The sequence below is a fragment of the Chaetodon auriga genome, chromosome 21 (assembly GCF_051107435.1).
Source record: "Chaetodon auriga isolate fChaAug3 chromosome 21, fChaAug3.hap1, whole genome shotgun sequence".
NCBI classification, from domain to species: domain Eukaryota; kingdom Metazoa; phylum Chordata; class Actinopteri; order Chaetodontiformes; family Chaetodontidae; genus Chaetodon; species Chaetodon auriga.
The window spans coordinates 16478836-16500073 of record NC_135094.1 but is presented as its reverse complement, the minus strand read 5'-3'; the positions used below and the strand labels follow the sequence as shown (position 1 = coordinate 16500073).

General features: G+C 42.2%; 4 protein-coding genes across 6 annotated transcripts; 2 read left to right on the top strand and 2 right to left on the bottom strand.

Annotated features, from left to right (window-relative positions):
* Nucleotides 1-941: 941 nt before the first annotated feature.
* fbxo45 (F-box protein 45) lies at nt 942-3973 on the bottom strand. Its single transcript, XM_076721606.1, has 3 exons — nt 3303-3973; nt 2074-2430; nt 942-1973 (listed from the first exon to the last, which is right to left on the bottom strand). Exons 1-3 carry the CDS (start codon nt 3627-3629, stop codon nt 1788-1790), a joined length of 870 nt encoding a protein of 289 aa, XP_076577721.1. The 5' UTR covers nt 3630-3973; the 3' UTR covers nt 942-1787.
* Nucleotides 3974-4385: 412 nt separating this feature from the next.
* fam168b (family with sequence similarity 168 member B) lies at nt 4386-9686 on the top strand. 2 transcript variants are annotated; one of them, XM_076721431.1, is made up of 8 exons: nt 4386-4470; nt 4847-4991; nt 6767-6858; nt 6972-7055; nt 7145-7287; nt 7451-7649; nt 7943-8067; nt 8205-9686. In XM_076721431.1, the coding sequence occupies exons 3-7, from the start codon at nt 6789-6791 to the stop codon at nt 8053-8055; spliced, it is 609 nt and encodes a 202-aa protein (XP_076577546.1). In that variant the 5' UTR covers nt 4386-4470; nt 4847-4991; nt 6767-6788; the 3' UTR covers nt 8056-8067; nt 8205-9686. The 2 variants fall into 2 exon arrangements, with proteins under 2 accessions (XP_076577546.1, XP_076577545.1); XM_076721430.1 differs by having other exon boundaries at nt 4413-4593.
* A 1355-nt stretch (nt 9687-11041) lies between these two features.
* Nucleotides 11042-16306, top strand: rbbp8 (retinoblastoma binding protein 8). Of its 2 annotated transcripts, none has more exons than XM_076761558.1 (18): nt 11042-11194; nt 11308-11350; nt 11489-11584; nt 11664-11755; nt 12113-12185; nt 12474-12655; nt 12757-12852; nt 13115-13188; nt 13374-13441; nt 13685-13973; nt 14094-14265; nt 14411-14499; nt 14587-14698; nt 14811-14975; nt 15063-15117; nt 15221-15308; nt 15381-15522; nt 15770-16305. In XM_076761558.1, exons 1-18 carry the CDS (start codon nt 11095-11097, stop codon nt 15865-15867), a joined length of 2034 nt encoding a protein of 677 aa, XP_076617673.1. In that variant the 5' UTR covers nt 11042-11094; the 3' UTR covers nt 15868-16305. The 2 variants fall into 2 exon arrangements, with proteins under 2 accessions (XP_076617673.1, XP_076617674.1); XM_076761559.1 differs by having other exon boundaries at nt 11072-11194; nt 15066-15117; nt 15770-16306.
* slc35d4 (solute carrier family 35 member D4) lies at nt 16215-20923 on the bottom strand. Its single transcript, XM_076761560.1, has 15 exons — nt 20717-20923; nt 20136-20182; nt 19778-19855; nt 19308-19389; nt 19082-19159; nt 18811-18836; nt 18537-18588; nt 18369-18417; nt 18008-18053; nt 17808-17843; nt 17532-17566; nt 17247-17316; nt 16700-16793; nt 16507-16571; nt 16215-16414 (listed from the first exon to the last, which is right to left on the bottom strand). Exons 1-15 carry the CDS (start codon nt 20786-20788, stop codon nt 16351-16353), a joined length of 894 nt encoding a protein of 297 aa, XP_076617675.1. The 5' UTR covers nt 20789-20923; the 3' UTR covers nt 16215-16350.
* Nucleotides 20924-21238: the final 315 nt, after the last annotated feature.

Sequence of the window (21238 nt, the reverse complement as noted above, 5' to 3'; positions counted from 1 at the left end):
GTTAGCATGCTAACATGCAACCAGTGACAATGCTAACATTAGAAGGTATAATGTTCACCATGTACACAGTCCTGATTTAGCATGTTGGCATGCTGACATGCAACCAGTGACAATGCTAACATTAATAGGTCTAATATTCACCACGTTTGTTGTCTCAGTTTAGCATGTTAGCATGCTAACCTGAAACCAATGACAGTGCTAACATTAGCAGGTATAATGTTCACCATGTTCGCTGAAAATAAATATGTATTTGAGTACACTGACATTACCAGCAATATGCTGTTTGACTGGAAACCTAAATCAACTTAATATGTACATTCTGTCTCTAAAATAGAAACATCATCAGCCTCAAATGGTTTTATTGACCCGCCTTCAAGCCATAACTGAAATATTTTTCCATTTCTACACTTTTATTGATCCAGGAAAAAGATGACTGCTAGGCACAGATACTTTTCCAGTTAAGTGCTGATCCACACAGAGGCTAGCAAATACACAACCTTAGCGCTGATGGGAAACCCTTGATCTCATAGGCTTGTCATGCATGGTCACTGTGGCTGGTGTATACTATGAACTGTGTGTGTCACTGTGCATAATTTCTACTACATTAGCTATAATGCATGGTTTATCTTGTGCATTGGGTCATGTGTGCCCAGTTTTCAGCTTTAGGGACAGTTAATACTTCAGTTTATGTGACAAATTCCAAATCACAAACTTTAGAGGTCTCAATGGACAACAACAGTGTGCAGCATCTACATCTGGATCCAAACTATATGATCCAGAGCTGTATTTAGACATACAAATCACTGCAGCCTTGTGGCCATATCCTCAAAAAACCTGGCTGCTAAATTTAATATGTAGTGTAACTGCACAGCTTTGCATAAGCAGAGAAAGCGACAGCCTCTTGTGTGCTGTACACACACGAACGCAAACATCAGACCATCTTTATTCTAAGAGTGGCACCATGTAGACTTTATTTTCAGGCCTTATAACCATACAGTATCTATAGTACCATAGATAAAACCAAGAAATAAATAGTGTGTAATACTACGGTAGCACATTAAAAAGGACACACATTAACATGATACAGGTATAGTTTCCACCATGACTGGAAAGGTATTTTAAAATGGCAGATGTCGTAGTCCATATCCATGCACATGCACGACAGTTGGTCCGCATGTCGTCTGCTGCCCACAGCAAAATATAACATCAGGTCACATTGATTTGGCATATAACCATTATAATCCAGTCATCAATTATAGTTAAACTGTGTTAATCCACGATGAGCTGTTTCCATGAACTCATACAACAGATAGCTATTGATAACAACTACTGTTTACCACTTGTTAAAATCTTAAAGTATTTGCCACTGTTTAGGATAGTTTTGGCCTTATTCAAGCAGGCATAAAATCTCAAGTAAATGTTCAGCACGGTTAGCCTGAATGAAATTAAATTAAGTTCCCCTATCCTGTAAATAAAACAGTCCAGCACCTAAACTGTAAAAGTGGACGCTTCCACGCTGATACAGAAACATGTTTATGACACTGCCCACACACTCCTTTTCCCTGTAGTTTGTCCAGTCCAGAAACTGACTCCTCATGCCGAGCTGTGGTAGAAATGCCAACAGTCCTCTTTGTGTGTGTGATTAGAGTTATTCTGCTTTGAAGACCACCTGCTCTCGAAACCTTTTGAAACGGTGCAACAAGCAGGGTCGTCAGTCCATTGACAGAAAAAGTCCCGCATCTGCCGGAGGCCTGTTAGTTTTGATGGTGGCACAGTTTGCTCTGCTTCTAGCCGTCCAGAGGTTTTCCCAGGTACACCATGGTGACTTCAGTGTTGCCGTATACTGCAGAGACAGCGGGGTACAGGCAGGCCTTGGGCAGTCCACGAAACGCTACTCCAAGAAACTCAAACCCCCTCTCAAAGGCTAACGTCTTGTCATCCATGTCTAGAATCACTCGTATTCTCTCCCCGATCTGTGGACAAACACACACATTCATTCCACGCATTATCTTTTGGTGATTTTAAAATCTGAGAATGATAACAGTAACATACAGATGTGGCTCCAGCTCCTACCTGATATTTTGGTGCATTGTTACACTGTGGAAAATTTCCATTGACCTCTCCGTTGTGAAGCAGGTTGTTGTCGACCAGGTTCCAGCCCCAGCTCTGGTCATCACTGCCCAGCAGGGCCACGTAGCCCTGGCACTGCATGGACGCCCGCTTCGTGGCGATGCCTATCACGGCCACAGTCCCGAGAGGGCCTTCCCACCAGATCTCCCAGGCGTGCCTCCCTTCCGAAAAGCCGATCTTGCCACGCGCACCATCCGTGCTCTGGGCGATAGGGTTGCGGTGCAGGGTGAAGCCGTTCTTCTTCACGTAAACATTGCGGGAGCAGTCGTGGGAGCTCAGACCATGTTGAAAAGCCTTGAGCTGTTGACAAATAGACAGGGAGAACAATTTTAAAACCAGACATCATCACCTTTACTAGCAGTTGGGGAAACACATCCATCTTTATACACAGAGATGGTTGCAAACACATGGTGACACATGGTCCACCATGCAGGACAGAATGTGTTGCGCGAATCAGAAGTTTGGAGCTCAAAGCTTCTATAAGGTCTTTGACAGTTCGCTTGATGAGTAAATGATTATGGTTGCTGTCATAGTTTGAGATACGTTAATCAGTCTTGCAGTGAAAGACTCAATCTATGTGGAAAAATGAGGTCCAGGGTGCTCCAAGATTCCTGCAGGAACTTTGTCAGGCTACCATGCAAATGAAGAATAACTCCTGACTCTCATTTTCCTGCAGACAGCCCCATTCAGAGACTGCTCTAAAAATAGGTTTCGCTTTCAGTAGGTCGATTATTTCCCCGCATAAGGTGCATACGGTTATGCAATAAGAAACAATAACAGCAACCTCACTGCTGGGCCCTGTGCTGAGAAAGGGATCCATGGTTTAATGTTGGTTTATGACAGCAACACAACACCTCGCTGAATCCTATTTCCAGTACTTAAATGACTTATGAATCTTCCGATTTAATACGGGTTTTCAGCAAACATACAAATTTACTTAGTCCATGACTTTGTTTTTGTTTCTAAAAGACTGAATATGAAACCCTATGCTCTTCTGGCACACTTTACAAATACAATAGTGTAGCTAAAAAAAATAATCTTGAAGACTGTGCGTAATTTACCACATAACCACACGTTCTGTGAAGGTGTTTGCGTAATAAAGGCAGCACTGAGTTTGTCATTAATCACAGCTCTGCCAACCAGAGATACCAGCGGTGCTTTGGTGAACCTACTTTCCCCTTGTAGGTGGGCAGGTTGCACAGGATGTCAGACCGCAAGGCTTCATCGCTCAGAGTCCGGCTGCAGAGGCTGCGCCACACCTCGCTGTTTTCATCCGCCAGTATGTTGCTCCAGTGCCAGCAGACCAACGCGCAACGCATCAAGTCGTAGAGCTCCAGATAGGAGAAAATATGCTCCAGGACCCGAGCTGGTAACCTCCCGGCCACCCCTGCGCCTCCTCCGGCTGAAGCAGCGTAGGGAGAGCCGGCGGAGCTGCAACTGGCTGCCGCTGCTGCGCCCAGACAGGAGGAGCCTCCTCCTCCACCGGCCGCTCCAGACATTATACCCCTGCTCTTCAACGACGACACCAGCCGAGCGAATAGTTTCACCTTACACCACAGAATGATTCCTAATATGAGTTAAATATCAACATTTTACCTGTAAAATCTCATGTAGGTCGCACTAAAATCACAACAGTATGTACCCCATACGCTTCCCAGTTCAATGGCTGAATGGAAGCGATGCGTCAAGGTCCTCGACGAGCAAATATATGTGTTGTCCTGCCGTCACAGAAGCGTGGATATTTAATTCACAGAAGTGCTGGTTACATTAGGCGTGAAGCAACATCTGCTAAATTCAGCGTTGATAGGCTGTCAAATAAAGAGGAGCCTTTGCCAAATTCAAATAAGTTTTATTGCCTGCAAGGACCACACAGCCGCACAACATAATAATGAGCTCACAAAGGATTGCTTTAGGTGTTGCAGTGTTACGATAGTAATCGTTATATTGTTGCAAAGTGTAGTGACTGTTTGTTAAAAACAAAACAACAAAAACAATAACATAGAATTAAAAATAAATAAACTGTATATGGGAACTAATTTTACGAAATAACTGCGATTATTTCCCAATAAATAATAATATTAAAATTATCTGAAGTATTACGCCCCTTTAGTTGGATACAAGAAAAATTAGTTTACCCGATAACGCAAAGATTTGTGCGTTAGAAAAAAATATTGTTACCTCGCAAACTGCCATATTTTATATTTGCAGACGTGACAGCACACGGAAGTGACGTAACGTGCTCAAACGAGTTCAGCAAAACATCTGGGCGCAAAACACCAGCTAGCTTAATTTCGTTTTACAGCAGAGGAGCTGACCGACAGACGCTTCAAACGGCTAACAGTATGTTTTGTTCAGCTCATATCCTCACTGTTGTCAACACTAGATAATTAGATCATATCCCCAATCCAATATTTGTGTTGCCTTTAACCATTTTAATTACAGGGACGTCAACACTTATCCACGGTAAGTGCAATCACGGTGCATTATTTGCTCCGTAGATTTTAGTATTTTTTAACGGTGATAAATGTAATATACATTGGCCCACTAGAGACAGCTGCTTCAGTGATTTTTTTTTTTTTTTTAGGTGACAGAGCATAAAACTTTGTGGGGAAAAGGGCACACAAATCAAATGCAATGTTAAGATTTCTGCTGTGTGGAGTGTGATGGAGAAATTTGGTTGCCCGACAATACAAAGTGTCATGTTTTATGTTTGCAGACCACGTGACAGTACGCGGAAGTGACGCGGGGTGCCCAAAAGAGTTCAGCAAAAGCATCTGGGAGCAAAACACCAGCTAGCTTAATTTCATTTTACACCAGAACACCAAAGGAGGGGGACTAACAGTCGGTCATATCAATTAACAGTAAGTTTGTGTCCGTTGTTGCCTTGAAAAGACGATTTGTATGTTCTCTTTAGCGTTGGGACAGACGTCACTGCAGACCACAGCTGTCTGGCTGCCTGCCTCCGATGCTATGCGGCCTGTTGACAAGCTGTCCCCATCTGGCTGCTGTCCGGGGACAGTCCGGTGCTTTTCCGCGGTCAGACAGGTGATTAGCGGGTCAGTCTGTCCATCGACACCAACCTGCAACGACAAACACGCGCAGCTAGCCGGCAGGTCGTGCAGCTCTCGTGAGCTATGCTAGCTAATGATAACAATGCCCCGCTGCGTTCACGTTCACCTTTCAAAATTCTTCCACTTAAAAAGGTTGCCATCTTTATTTTTGCAGGCAACATGACTAACGTCACCTTAAAAAAAATACTTGAACACCTCGTAATTATCGAGACCTACTGGAAACAAGCTTACAAGCAAACTGCAGAGCAGCACTTTGTTAAAATAATAATAATATTAAAAAGGTTATTAAATCGCTTTTTGCGCCTGTCGGTGGGAGAAGCTAACGAGAAGCATCACTACTATATCCTTAGCATAGCTGAATTATTGGCCTTCACTTTTTTTGGGGGGGGTCTGTTTGCAATTTGAAAATGAGATTTGTTTTAAGATTTTGAGTTATGTTCTGGCCTGCGGTTTCAATACGAAGTCACAATCTATAAAAATACATTTGGCTTCGTAGTTGTCTCTCCTGGATGAGGTGATATTATATTATATCATGTCCTGTTTTCACTGCTTTAGCTTTCCCTCGATGTGAAATGAAGTATTGAAGGTGTGCGTTTCATTCTCTTGTTCAATTTCCCTTGAATAAGCAGACTTGTAAAGTGATGTAATGGTGTTTGGGCCACCGCTAGAGGGCAGCGCGGAGACAGAGCTGGAACCAAGTGTCTAATGAGCATCATATGGAGCCCAGGTCGAGGCTCTGCCAGTGGAGTCTGGAACTGTTGAATCTGATCTGAAACATAAATGAATTACTATTAGAGTGTGTTTAATGAAATGTTTGAAAATGCATGTGTCTATTATAAGGGTTAGATTTAGGCTTTTCTGTACATTGCATAACAGAATGATACATCAAGGTGAAAGTGAAGTGCAAGAACACGAAACAGTTCTGTGTTTTTGGGATGGAAGCGCTCATACTTAGTGAAGACATGGAAGAGGTGAATTTAGACCCAGGCCCACATTGACACTTCTAGGACTGCACCATGTTAAATTATGCATATTATGTAAAACTCGCAGCCAGCTCCCACAAAATGCTGGAATCCCAGTTTCTGATTGTGTGTGTAGACAGCGCTTGTACATTTCATACACTGTAAAGAAGCAAAAGTGAGTCCGTTGTGACGGTGACCTAGCAAGGTCATCTCATATCCTTGCTGCTGCCCTCACCAGATAATTATCTCATAACCCTAATATAGCATTTTTGCTGCCTTTAACCAGTCTAATTGCTGAAATGTCAAGTTTCACCATTAACATTTCTGATGTGTGAAGTATCATGATGCCGTGTAAAGATATTAGGGAATCTTCTCTCAGTCGGTGTCCTTATTTGGTCTTTTGGCATTAGCTATCATCCATCCGTTATCCCTCAGCATCCTCGGGGGAATGTCCACATTCCATTTCTGTATGATAAGATCCTCCTGAAACAGTCTTTTTTGTGGACATCTGTCAGTTGGCTCATGAATCAGTGCTAGATATGATCTTTGCATTTGTTTCAAAATGCCCTGAAATTCACATAATCTATGCTTATTTCACTGCAGCACCTGTGAGAAGTCCGCCATAATGAATCCAGTGTACAGCCCCGGGTCAACAGGGGTCCCCTTTACCAATACCAAGGGTATAGGCTACCCAGGTAATTGTACATGTTGATATGTAATGTTTTGTCCTAATTACAAGCAAAAAAGGTCCTGAAATCAAGAAAAGTAAAATGTAGTGATTTTTATGTTCTCTTTTTGGTCATGCCAGCTGGATTTCCTGTTGGCTATGCTGCAGCTGCTCCAGCATACACTCCCAATGTCTACGCGGGGGCAAACGCAGCCTTCCAAAGTGGTAAGAATGAAGTCCACACCCACTGACTGAACGTGACTGTGCATCTGACAATCAGCAGCGCTAACTTGAAGTGTCCTCCTCCCGTTTAGGTTATGCTCCGGGCACTCCTTTCAAAATGTCCTGCTCTCCCAACACAGGGACTGTGCCACCGTACTCCTCCTCACCCAACCCCTATCCTGCTGCTGTTTACCCGGTCAGGAGCACCTACCCCCAACAGAGCCCATATGCACAGGTCCGTGCAGAGCTGCTGAAGGATGGCAGAGTTTGGCTCTTTAAGTTTATCCAGAGCGGCCTGAGAATCAAAGAGCAGCACTTCAAACTTTGACGCCGTAGCAGCTTCTTTATTGATGAGGTTGTGTTTGAGCTGTAACACGTTGTGTTCCTCTGTCATGCAGGCATTAATACCTTCACAGCAACAAGGCACTTACTACACACAGCCGCTGTATGCTGCACCGCCTCATGTTATCCATCACACAACAGTGGTCCAGCCAAATGGGATGCCTGCGGCCATGTATGCTCCTCCCATTCCTCCTCCCCGCCCTAACGGTGTTGCCATGGGGATGGTAGCCGGCACCACTATGGCCATGTCAGCTGGTGAGCATCGGTTTCTATTTCATTCTTGCTGTATTTGTAGAAGTTGCGCCTCTGCAAAGAGTTTACAGCTTATTTTGCAGTGGTTTTGGAGAGTAGCGGCTAAAAATCTGATTCAAAAAAAGTTGGGATGCTTCATAAAACATAAATAAGAACAGAACACAATAGTTTGCAAACAAACTTTAAGGGCAACTGTTACACAAAGTGGTGAGCCCCTTCCTTTGTTTTGAAAGTGTGTGTTATGTCATGCATTGTACCGCACTTAGCATTCATTCTGTGGCCACCTTGTTTCTCAGGAACTTTGTTGACAACTCCCTCACCAGCGCCTGTTGCCCCCCACCAAGTCACGATGCCCACATATCGGCCTCCTGGCACACCCAGCTACAGCTATGTGCCCCCGCAGTGGTGAGGGGAGCGAAGTGTGAGTACGACGTCTTCGTATTTGTTGACTGCATATGAATCTGATACGGTTTGGGGATTCTTACACGCCGTTAACACATGTTTTTAATGAACACGCAGATTTCAAGCTTACATTTCTACGTGCTGTTCTCTCTGCAGGTCAGAAGATGGTAGATATGCATTCACACTCTACTCCAGTGTTTTTTGCAATTGGTGAAGACCTGCACTGTCAGTGTCTGCAACCAATTACTCTTCTTCCAGCATAATGTGAATCTAAAACCCAACTACATAGAAAGAGGCCCATTTGGATAGGAGGGGGTGAAGAATAGGCCCATCCCCACGACCCCTCTCAATGGAATACGGCTGCATTCCATGTCACACCCCAGCGCCAGCACCTCTACAGCCTGCTGCATATCTCACATCAAACAGCAAAGCCTCCATGCAAACTTTTTTCGTGGACTGTCATGCGGGTTTTTCTAGCTTAAGTGGTGAAAAGGGAGTTTGGAATAGTTTTTTTTTTTTTTTTTCATTTGTTTATGATTCGGGGGATACATATGATGTTGAATGCATGTGTATATATCGATATATGAAGTAATGCTAGCTCAATCTACCTGCTGTGACAGATGCAAAATCAACAAAAGGCACACATCCAAAGGAACTAAAAAAGTAATAATCTGCAATGCTGAATCACCAGTGACCATGTCTTACATGTGAAAGAAGAAAAGACGAGACGCGTTTGTTCATGCAAAAACATACCTGCACAAACAAAGTGCAGAACAAACTGTACTATTTTCACTGCTTTGTGTTTTGGTAAGTTGATGCTAGTTTTTTTTTTTATTATTCTTTCTCTCAGTGATGCAGTGTATGCATTTCGTCTTACCATCTTTGTGTTTTAGGAAAACGACGGGACTTTTGAGTTTCTGCCTCTGACTGACGGCCATTCCGACACTTTAATCACTCTCAAAGTGTTTTAGTTTTCCTGCCCCCGTCAAACTTTTTAGGAAAAGGCCATCAACTTTTCCGAAAGTGTGGAGCAGCTTTTGTTTACCGCTTGAAACATTTTTTGGGTGTTAAAACTATTCAGTTATTTTATCCGGAAGTATTCTGGAAGGGGAGCAAGTAGAGGAAGTTGTCGGACATCATTTGCACCCATTTAAGAGTTAATAGAGTGAGTGCGTAGGAACAGTGCTGTGTGTGAGTGTATGTGTGTATCAAAGAGGATTAAAATAGAAACCATTAAAAATGGTGCCATATAGTGCGACATGCCTAGAATATTCGACCTGTATCTCACAATACTCAATTTGTTCATAGGTGGGTCTGAAGCACTACATCATTACATCACTGCTAACTGTGGACATGTTAGGAAAACATGATGTTGTTAAACTCCATTTGTGAATAGCACTACTGAAGCAAGGCACTTAATCAAAACTGTTTGTAAAGATATCTGACCTTTTACATCGCTGGCTGTTTTACCTCAAGGTTCCAGGCTAACACACCAATATCACTGTTTTAAACATGCTTTTCTATGTTGCCTCAGTCACCTCAGTTAAATAATCTGTTTTGTAAATGTTATTTTTGTGATTTTGGTTCTTGTTTTGTATTCTTAAGAAAGACCAAAAATAAAAACAAATATAAGAATAATCTTGGGTTGTCCTTATTGTGTCACTTGGTACTTTTTTAGCCCCGAACAGAACCTGGCAGAAAGTTGAATAGCATAAAGAGACACAACCTCGTTCTCTCAGCTGTGTCCATTGTTATCAAGACAGAGGATGTGTAATCAACCTGCAACGGTAGACTGGAGTGTCAGCCTACACGTTCTACATTGATATGGTGATCAGTTAAAATGTGAGTGCTGTAATCGTGCAACTACAATGACAACCATCCTCAATCTACCTGAGGAAAACAAAAACTATCAGCTCTTCATATTATCAAAAGATGAAATCATTCCAAAATGTATCATTATTATTATTTGTTTTAATAGCAGTAACTTTGAACAGGAGAGGGCGTCAAAGTTTCCGCACTAACTGCACAAGAAGACAACTGAATATTGTAAATGCCAGGCAATCTGATCCATACTCCATACCAATTGGTGGCGTTAATGAAAAGGTTCTTCGTTTTCCAACGTCCAATAAACCTCGAAGAAGAAGAACTGGAGGAGGAAGAAGAAGAATTCCCAGCATGCACTTCGGCGCGCGAAACTGGATTTTGTTGTGAAGTTGTCTACAAGAGGCTGTACTAGTTGTACTCACATATTTTGCCTTACAAACTCTCTGCGCGTTTCTTGGCGTCGTTTGTAAGTCTTGTTCATTTTGAAAAGGCAGCGGCCGTCATTGTCGTGTAGCGTTAGCGTCTGTCGCAGTAACTTAACGTTAATGTTGATTTGTTTACAGCCAGGAAAAGCTGTTAAATATGCGTAACGCCAAAGACGGAGCCAAATCTCCATTGATGGTTGATGGCAGAGAAATAACAACAATTCGGAGCTTCGGTTGTTTTTAAGTTGTATAGAATGTGTAATGTGTAATGCGTGCATTAGCGTGTTTTTGGCGTGAAGGTACATCAGCGAGTGTCCAGTGTGCGTTTAAATGTAACGTCAGCGAGCCTTCGAGTGCTAATTAATAGCTGGCTAGTTAAAGTTAGCTGTGAGCTTTTTTTACGTCACTTTTCAGATGTCTCTATATATTGTAGCATAGTACAGTAAAGTTTATACACTGAACAAAAATATAAACGCTTGTTTTTGCCCACAGAGTTGAAATTAAAGACCAAACGTTAAGACTCTTTCTATGCGCGACATGAAATCCATGTTGGTGAAGGAAGGAAAGGGTATGAAACATATTAGCCAAATTAGTATGAAACGTCATCTAATCACTTGTAGCTGGGTTGACTGGACTGAAATAAGGCTGAGTTTTTTTCCATTGGCAGACCAACATGAGCATGTATTACTGAATCACGAATTGATACAGAAATCTGTGACAATCAGTGTTCCTTGTGCTGCACAGGTAGTGCTGGCAGGTAGCAGGAGGGCTCGGTGTGTTTGACCGGTGAACGGAGGATGAGCAGCCCTGGTCTGAGCAGCGGGACTCCCAAACAGACTGACCTCTTTGAGGATTTATGGAGGCAGCTCAGAGAGTGCCACCAGAGTGCACTGCAAGGTAATGGACCCATGATACACTGTATGTAGACGTAAAGTGAATTTAAGTCTAGTTTGGGGTTTTTTTTGCATTGAGTTTCACACTCATCAACATGGCCTTTCTTGTTTTTTTAGAACTGGAGGCAAAAGTGAGCAAGTTGAAAAAGGAGCGCTGTTTGTGAGTATATAGTCACTGCCTTTTTAATTTCAAGAACATGATAATAACATGAATATTTGTATAGCCTGGCTTCAGATTTGTGACTAAAATACAGCCTCATCTCTGTTCCTAACCTCTCATTGCATTTGTTTTCTACAGAGATGCTCAGAGACTTGAGGTGTTTTACAATCGCAGCCAGCAGCTGAAGGAGCAAAACACAACCCTGCAGGATGCCATCAGTCTCCTGGAAGAAAGGTAACTTCCTCCTCCACAAAGGTGGATTTTGTTGGAACAGTGTGTTACAAAGACCAACAACTGTGGTGACTGTTTCCAGGCTCCGTGCGGGACAGTGTGATCGATGTGCCATCTTAGAGGACAACCTGAAAGTTCACCAAGTCCAGAATTTGCACCTCATCACCAAACTGAGTGAGTTCACTCATTGTTCTTATTATTCCACTGTCGGATATAGAGGTGACTAACTGTAGCTCAGCACAATCAAAAAGAGAGAACACGTTATGTTCTGCCATCTGGAGGCTTGAACCACTTCTAAAAGAAGATGAGAGAGAGAGAGACAGAGCTGGCAGCATGGTTGGGTGCTCGTGGTCTTGTTTAAATACAGAGAAGCCGATGTTCATGAGAATCTATGACGTGTATTACTATTGGCTATACCAGTTTGCCACAAGATATGACTCCTACCATGTTGAAGAGCACAGTGTTATTGTGATGTAGTGTGTGTGTGTGTGTGTGTGTGTGAGAAACACTGTTGTTTCATTTGTTCCCCAGAGAATGAGAGAAACAGCCTTGAAGATGAAAACAGAAAACTTCGTACCGAACTACAAAAATTAAAGATGTCTCGGTAAGATTGTTTAGTGTGTTGGTCATATTTTGTCGGTATGTTATTTGACATGGGGAGAAAATTAAATCCATGGAATTTTCTGTATCTTATCAGCAGTTTTTCAGTAACACAACTACAAATACTGTAGGACTTGCAGCTGAAACATAAGTCTTAGTGGTTTCGCTTCTGCTTTTATTGCAAGTCAGGTTTTAAGTGTCCTCCATACATCTGGACAGGTTTGTGGAGGAATGAGCATTAACAGTGAAGTTTCAGTTCCCAGTTAACCATTGCAGGTGTTGTTTCTCTCAGTTCAGAGCTCCAGCAGGCCTCATCCCCAGAGCAAGAGGACGGCGTCATTCCAGACTCACCGGTCCTGCCGAGCTCGCTGCCTGTGGCAAACAAACTGAAGAAACGCAGGAATACTGACAAAAGGAAGCATGTTCGCTATGCAGAGATGCCTCTATCACAGTCTAACAACTCGCTTTTCAACGGTCAGTCTGCATTAGCATATTCAAACTTTTAATGCTCATTGATCTTATCTGATGACCAGTCTGAAGACATCAAGTCCTCTGATGTGTTCTTTTTTTTAAAGAACTAAATAAGGGATCTGTTGATGCTGCAAAGAATCCTGGAAGAGCAGAAGTGCTTGTGCCCAACACCTGTGAACTGGACACATCCCAAGTCTCGAGTATGACTTCATCCACTTTTAAATACCGTCTTTACTCTAGAAATGAATGTAAAAACAGGAAGACTAGAAATCATAGATGATCACTGGGCAACATTTATCTCCACAAAAACACCAATCACCAGTGAGTAGAGGAAGAGACTGGGCTGTAAATTCAACCTATAGCCTCACACTAACTCTGGTGATTTTAAAACTCATAAGCTGCTGATGGTGATGGTGAGATGTGTTAAGGTGTTTTGACTGTTGGGTCTCTTTCTTGTTGCAGGTGATGTGAATGTAAATCTGGAAGAAGCGATAGCAGAAACCTGTGCGCTTGAACTTCTTGACAGGCGTCACCTGGTAGGGAGGCTTTGTACAGGTGTAAAGTTGTCCGAGGCTGTAAATATTTAGATATTTTCTGGCTTTTTCCAAATGTCTAAAATGAAATGCTTTCACAGGATTGCACACAAGATTGATCCAAAAGACTGAACCCATATACACTCTCAGCAGTGTCTGTAATTGTTTTCCTCACCCTCTTTTCTCAGAACCCTGAGTCATGTGCAGGTCAGCAAAGCAGCTCAAAAAACCCCCAGAAGTACGATGTTCCTTTGAAGTAAGGACGACAGATGGGTCATATTCATCTGCTGACTATCATGGCAGTGTCGTGATTTGTAAATGTCGATTAATCGAGGAAATAATCGGCGGATTAATCAACAATGAAAATACCACCCTGTCATTAAGACTTTACTTCAGTTTAGCTGTTTTCTGATTCTTTACACTGAATTTTCTTCTTTATTCACGCTGTCGAGCAAAAGCCACTCCAATAACACGACCCTGTTTGTTTCCCTGGCTCAAGGCTTTATCAATCCTCCCCTTTATCCACGCTGATCCACAGTCCAGACTCCACCACAGAGAGGTCCCCATCAATTCTCCCACGCGTCAAACGCTTCTCAGAGGGCGGCTCCATTAAACAAGCAAAACGGAAGAAGGAGGAAAGTGAGTCAGATGTGCAAGAGGAGAAAAAACGAGGAGTCCAGGAAGGAATGGACAAGCAGAGGGAAGACAGTCACATGCAAGATGAACTCAAACGAACCTCAGCAACTTTAAGCAGTCGAATCTTTGAGAAGGATCCACTGGACGTCAAGGTTAGAGATATGTCCAAAAGGCTTGTCTGTAATCCCAGATTTTTTTCCAAGACATGTCTTTTGAAGTGACTTTTCAGCTTTTCAAAAGCAGAATAATGTCATTCCTTTAACACTGAGCAGGTTCAGTCAGCACAACATGGGACTTCCAACCAAAGGCCAGATGTTTCCTGCACAAGTCCTGCCTTCAAGAAGCCAAGTGTTAGAGGAGAAGCAAACAAGGGTGGTGGTGGGACGAGAGGAAGCCCCCTGCAGGAGCTGAATGCCTCACATGACCAACAGGAAGAAGAGGATGGTGAGTCGTCTGTGCGGTCTCTGGCAGAGTGTTGTGTCTGACCTGCAGTGCAATGCACACCATTTAAATGACTGATTATAGGCTGAATATTTCTTTAGAATTAACAGTGAAAATGAATGTGACCATGCTAACTCTGCTCTCCCAGCTGAGGGGAAGTGCAGATTGGAGCCCATGTGGAGCATTGACCCCGCCCTCGCCATGTCCATGTATGACAGTGAGTGGAGAGGAGACGAGGTACCTGAGAAACAAATGCAACTTGATATTTTTTTTTAAACACTGATGGAGTCGCTTATACCAGGCTGTTTTATCTCTTCCCACAAGGACGAGCAGGAGTGTGGAGGAGAACTGGTAGATACCGACTGCACCTGGGTCAGTCACAGCGTCCTGCAGCGTCGGAGAGAAAACACCCCCGACAGAGGGGACAGTGTGTCTGGTGAATATAAACCACAACTTTTAAAATAACTGCTTACTGACATGTTGTGATTGACACTGAGGTTAACTCAAGATGACTGCTTGATGACCGTTTTATCGGTCTTCTTTTTCAGGACTTGGCGAGAAGGCGAATGACAGTTTGGATATGATGTTTGACACAACAGCTTATGGGGAGTACAAGTCTTACAACAGTTCACACTTAGGCCAGAGCCAGCCCTGTGATGAAGATGACGATGATGACGATGATGATGATGCTGACAACAAAGAGGATGATGACCGTAAGCTTTTAGATTCAGTCAAACTGAACATTAGATATCATTTCTTAAATGAACTCGTGTTCATGTCTTTGTTTGAATCTCCCGAAGTAGATCAAGATCCTCATGAAAGCACAATGAGCCAAAATAAAGAGAACAAAGCACGGTAGGAAACAGGTTTTTTTTCTCATCAACGATCACATTAATAGCCTACAGTCTCGCAGACGTTTTCAATTTCCCGCCCTTGATGTTTTCTCTTTCTGGATTAGACGCCCGGCATTTGCACATGTGACTGTGGTTCGCAAGAAGGACGAGAGGAGAAAACTGAAAGGCACCACCTGCAAGGAGTGTGAAATTGTAAGTATTTTCTTTTATTGTAAAATCTGTTTCGCCACCGCTCGGATTTTAAGGATGCTTGATTTCCCACAGTATTACGCCCACCTCCCAGAGGAGGAAAAACAGAAGAAGTTGTCGGCGTGTTCCAGACACAGATTTCTGTATATCCCTCCTTGTACTCCTGAAAACTTCTGGGAAGTTGGATTCCCATCAACTCAGACATGCATTGAAAGAGGTAATTCAACCGCTTTTACTTTTCAGTTAAACCCTCCATTACACCACGTTGGTTAGCAGAACATGTTAAAGGGACTAAAACAATATGTTTTTCCTCTTACCTGCAGTGCTATTTATTTTGATCTTAGTGTGAACTGTCCTTGCAAACCACCCTTACATTGTCTTCAGTGTTACAGCACCCTGTCATGACATGAAAAATACAGAGTCACAGTAGCATCATCAACACTGATATATAATCTTCCTTCTAGGTTATATCAAGGAAGAACAGAATCCACAGGCACGTTCTCGCAGACGACAACCACTCAATGCTTTATTCTCCCCAAAGCGAAACCAGCAGCAGAGCTAAAAGTATGTTTGTCTCTATGGAAGAAGTGTTGCGATTGGCCCGTTCACAGACAGCAATTATGTGAAGAACAAGCTGCTCACTGTGTTAAAATTACACTGGGAGTACAGTGAAGCTCTGTCTTGTCCCTTCTCAAGTGTTTGTTTTCCACTTTTAAGTCTGTAATTTGAATGTTCTCTGTGTGCAGATGGGCTGACTGGCTAGTGTTGAGCTGTTTTTAGATAGTGAATGTGGTTTGGATCAGTAAGAATTAACTCCATGCTGTATGCGTGGAGTGATGTATGTGACCCAAGCGATACCATCATCAAACATTCCACTTTGCTTTACTGCATCCAATAACTGCACATTTACCCAAAGATCATTTTATTTGGTCAGCATTTTATCAGCACACAGGTGAAAAAAAAAAAAAAACAATGTGAAAAAATAAAATACTTTTTCTTTAAAAAAAAAATCTCTTTCAGAAGTGCAAGTTGTGGGTTAATCTCATCACGGCTGAGATCCTCTCTCAGAATACACCAGCAGGGCCTCTGCAACATGACTGACGAGCACACTGGAACCAAACACAAGACAAGAAATCCTCAGAATCAATGATGGAAAAAATTTCTCTATTATTTTAGCGCCTAGAACAGGCGAGGGACTTACCAAATAAGAGCTGGAGCATTAATGTCCATGTGGAAAAGAAACGGGGAGAGGGACATGGCAGTAACCTGGAAAGAAAGAACAGGAAGTGTCAAACAGTCAAATAATCATTTTACTGATTACAGGGTTTTCATTGTGTGAACTGTGATAGAAGACTCTTCAGTGTAAATTTGAAAAAGATACGATAAACAGTCACCTTAGACAAAAAAATCCAGGCCTCTAAGTGCTCGAGGGAAAATCCACTTTTCAGTTTGACTGTTGCCAACAGCAGGAAAAAGCCCAGCAGTGCGCTGTGAAATCACACAATGAATGAGTTCTCCTGCTGAACGCAATTACCTTTGATTTCTAGCATGAAAATTAAACCTTTTAAAGGATCAAAGCGGATAATACATTGCAGACTTGATAAATGGAGTGTCAAGCATGGCTGACACTAAAAACAAGTTATGACTTTCTAACAGATCTACTTCTAACCACCTACAGATTAACGCTGTGTCTGCAGGCCTGCACGTGATGCAGTTAACCAGTCATGATGTGCACTTCTCTGATATCCCACAGCATTACATTAACAGTCTATTCACTCTGTCAAATAACAACAGGCAGCAAAAGCATGTTCTGTTTAATACTGCAGAATGAACTGTATGCTAGTGCTGCTTCTCATTAACATAGAAATTTAGTCTGAAATCTATGTAAGTTGCTCTGTTCAATATACAGAAGTAAGCCACAAAGTGTGTGAAGGCTTTCACCTGGCACAGCAGCCACAGTGAAACGTGTGGGATTGAAGGGAGGGGAACTCCAAGGCAGCCATGAGGTCACCTGTAGGCACACAAAGATTTGTTTGCAAGATGTAAATGCAGATGTCGTGTTCTTTAAACGTCTGCATCAGAGTTACAACACCTCAGATGGTGTAAAAAGAGAAATGCTCAGAGACAAGTCCAGGAACAAAATCTACATTGGGTTGTTGCAACTTTTATCATCTTAGCATTAACCCGCTTAGGAAATATGCAGCATCTGCACAGGCTCGTTCATACCTGTTGGGTGAGCAGCGATGGCCAGCAGCAGTACGCTGTTGTGCAAAGATAGGAAAACAAGTTGTTCTGAGGTGAGGTTTTTTGTCAACCTTTCATTTCTCACATCAAAAAGAATGAAATGAATCCAGGTCTGCAGGGACTACAGCTAGAAGTTGTGTTGAAAACCTTTTAAAAAAAGACTGATTTAATCATTTAAAAATGCACGGACAAATAAGTTATATCCTTTAAGGTGCTTATTATATATCAGATCCAGTTATTTAGAATGATTTTTCTTACCTGAACAGGTAGTTAATGCACTGTTGCTCAAGGTCACTGCAATGAAACATCACAAAAAGAGTGTCTTCAATGAAATGAAAGAAGTTCAGTATTTCTTCATTTGGTTCCATCAGCAGAGAGGTTTTAAACTTTATGTTTGCTTCAAGCCAAGTATCATATGTTTTCTAGCTTTAACAGAGTGTAATTGTGCTCAGACGTACCTCAAATTACTGGGTTTGTAGCGAACTTGAAACACCCTGTATGTACCTGAAAAATTCAATGATATTCTCACTTCTATCAGAACATCTTGCAGTAAATCTCATTTTCAAGATGAATGTTGACTTTGATGAGTCCTTGTTAAGACATGTATTAATGATGATCATCTTAAATACAACCTTTATCACAGCTCATCCTTCTAAGCCGGACTGAACTGGCTCACCTCACTCTCTAAACCTCGACCCATGTTTCTTTCAGTAATCCATGGCGTCCCTCAAGGCTCAAACTTTGGGCCGCTGTTCTTCTCTTTATGCAACTCTTATGCTAATTTAACATCACAGCATCTCTGCATATTCTTAGACTTACCAACGCAAAACAGATGGCCGACAGCCCACAGGTAACCACTGCGGTCAAACTGCGGAAGAGGCAAACATAAACAGTGCATTTGTTGTGGCAAATGACCCCAAAACTTAGTATAGTTCCTGAAATTACAGCATTATAATAAGAAGTTCACTATTTGATGATAATTATTACCTGAGGATCATAGAAGGGGAGGTTGATGGTTGAGAGCAGCATGAGGCATAAACTAGAGGAACATTTGAAGATGTAGTCACATAGAGGGGAACATTTCTTATTCATAAGCAACATAATCTTGCTTCACAGGTTTATTTACGATTTTAATCAACATTGTCACCATTATTATTATCAAGTAATTATGCTTCCTTAATATTTATGTATTTGCAGCTTCTACTGATCCATGATCAGCATACTGTACTGCTGCTCAGGTGAAGGAAAAAGGGCAACAAACCTGATGAATTTCAGCCATTGCGCCTTCTGTTGATGAAGACAGATCAGAGTACATTTGACAGAGCGAAATATATCAAAGTGGTGGTTAACGCTTGTGTAAGATGGAGAACGTGGCTGTACAGAGTGTTCAAGGTCATAGGCAGGGGTGCCTCTTTTCTACTTCATATTCCTGCATTTGCCTCCAGTGAACAAGATTAAGGAGCGCGGGGGGGAGGGAGTGCACTGCACATCATTGTTGATATTCACATACAGCAGCCAGTGCAGGCTCTTACCTCTCTGTGGACGACCTTCAAGATTATGTAACTAACAACGTGAGAGGAATTTTGAAGAGTGAAGAAAAACGGAATGTCCTGGAAAGAGAAAAACAATGATTTTATCAGTGCTGTCTTGCCAGTATATATAAGCAAGGCAAAAAATCTACTTTAATATGACAAATACGGTTAGTGGAATTGAAAAGATGCCACGTCTAAAGGTGGTAGGCTAGTTTGAATGACGTACTATGCGTGATAGGGCTCTGGAACCAGCATATATGTTTCCTACAAACAGGAGGGAGCCTGGAAGCCAGGAAAGAGCTGCTGATCTGTAACAACATTAAAACACAGCAAATAAAGCTTGTAAAAGTCCCACAGTGCAGCAAGTGAGATTTCCAAACAATACAAATAGCAGAGCTGATGCTCAGGTCTGTGGGAGCTGACCAATCAGAGGAGGCTGGGTTTTTCGGAGCGTTGGGGGACCTTAAAGAGACATGCACTAAAATTGAGTGTTTCAGGGAGAGGGTGAATAGAGGTGCTGCAGCAATGGACAGTATGGGGAAAAAAATGTGTTTTTTGATCATTAAGGCATGTAAATATTTTCTAGTAGACACCCATGAAAATAAGCGTAACAGTGGCCCTTTAATAATGCACCTCCTGACTGCAGCCGCTGAAAACAGCTGAGTGTGAATCCTTAGGGGAGCGTGTGAACAGTACCTGGTGATGCGGCTCATTTCCACCCATCCCAGCTTCCCAGAGAGCAGGAGCAGGACAGCCCCGATAAGTGTCTGCCATCTGGAAATATGCATTTTGTCACATTGGTGAACACAAAAGGCATCACTCATTTATGATGGGCATAACAGTCAAGATGCAGATTTAAAACGTTTTATTTAGCTCACATTTTTCATATTCATGAACTGTACATGTATTTCTCTCAAGAGCAACATGTGGCCTTTAAGACCATTCCTGCTCTTGAATTTAAATCAGTTGTTTGACCTTTAAAGTGCCTGCACACTCAATGACGATGAAAAGATGAAACATGTAGAGGTTCCACATAAAGTATTTTTCTACTCACCCTTGGAATAAAGTTGGATAGGTGAATTTTAACACTGACAAGACAAACTGAAAAAGAAAAAGAAAACATATAATTCAGGTTATGGGCTTATCATAAGCAAACTTTGAACTTTTGCAGTTTACCAGTCTGGAGATGCCACACGACTGACACCAAACCAATTTCAGAATTCTACCAATTTAATGTGTCCCTGAAGATCTGCAAAAACACTTACTTAGAATAAGACAACTCTTAATATACTGTTATAAGTTGGATTTATTCTTAGAGCCGGCCCACTATACGTCCAACATGTCATTTTTATAACTTGCTTATATTCATTTCCTGCAACTGCTTCCTACCAAAATAAGAGTCGGGGTTGTTGACAGTGCTGCTTTGATGTGTCCCGTCCACGTCTGATTGGTAATGGCAATTCGAAACGGTCATGTTCACTTAATGTTTATTACTGATTAACAGGGTTTCATTGCAATTTTGCGCAATTTACAAAGGGATAAGTCAGGTTCTCTGACGGGTAAATGCGCAAGAATTGAGATGGGAGTTTCTTAGAGTTGACGCCGAACCACCTCGTCTTAAAACTCAGCACTCACCTTATTCGTGAAATATGATACAACGAAAACGAAGCTGAAAGCGAGGCCAGTGAAATGTCTTCTCCACTGCATGTTGACCTGCCGACACACTGCAGCGGGGACATGGTTCCTCACACAAAACAGTACCACATGTAATACATTTCGCCCGTTTCAAACTAGAGACATTTCAAGATCGGAAACTTCCCTCACTATCCCCGACGACACGTCAAGACGTTGTGACAAAGATCGTCTATGGTACAGAGAATCACCCTTCCGTCATGCAGCTTCGTGCAGGCGCGTTTTCTTATTTGTCACAGGACGTTTTGGTATTAAACACTAACCAGTGTTTATTATGGTATGTCGCTCATCTATAATTAGAAAGTTCCAAATATGTAGGTGATCGAAACAAAGCAAGTCCCCTTAAATCAAACATTGCAACCCAGCATGGAGTCACAGAAATCAGTCGTTCTTCCAATAGATGAATGATAGAAAATTTGTTGCCAGGTATTTGGATAATCAACTAATTATTTTGTTATTTTTTCC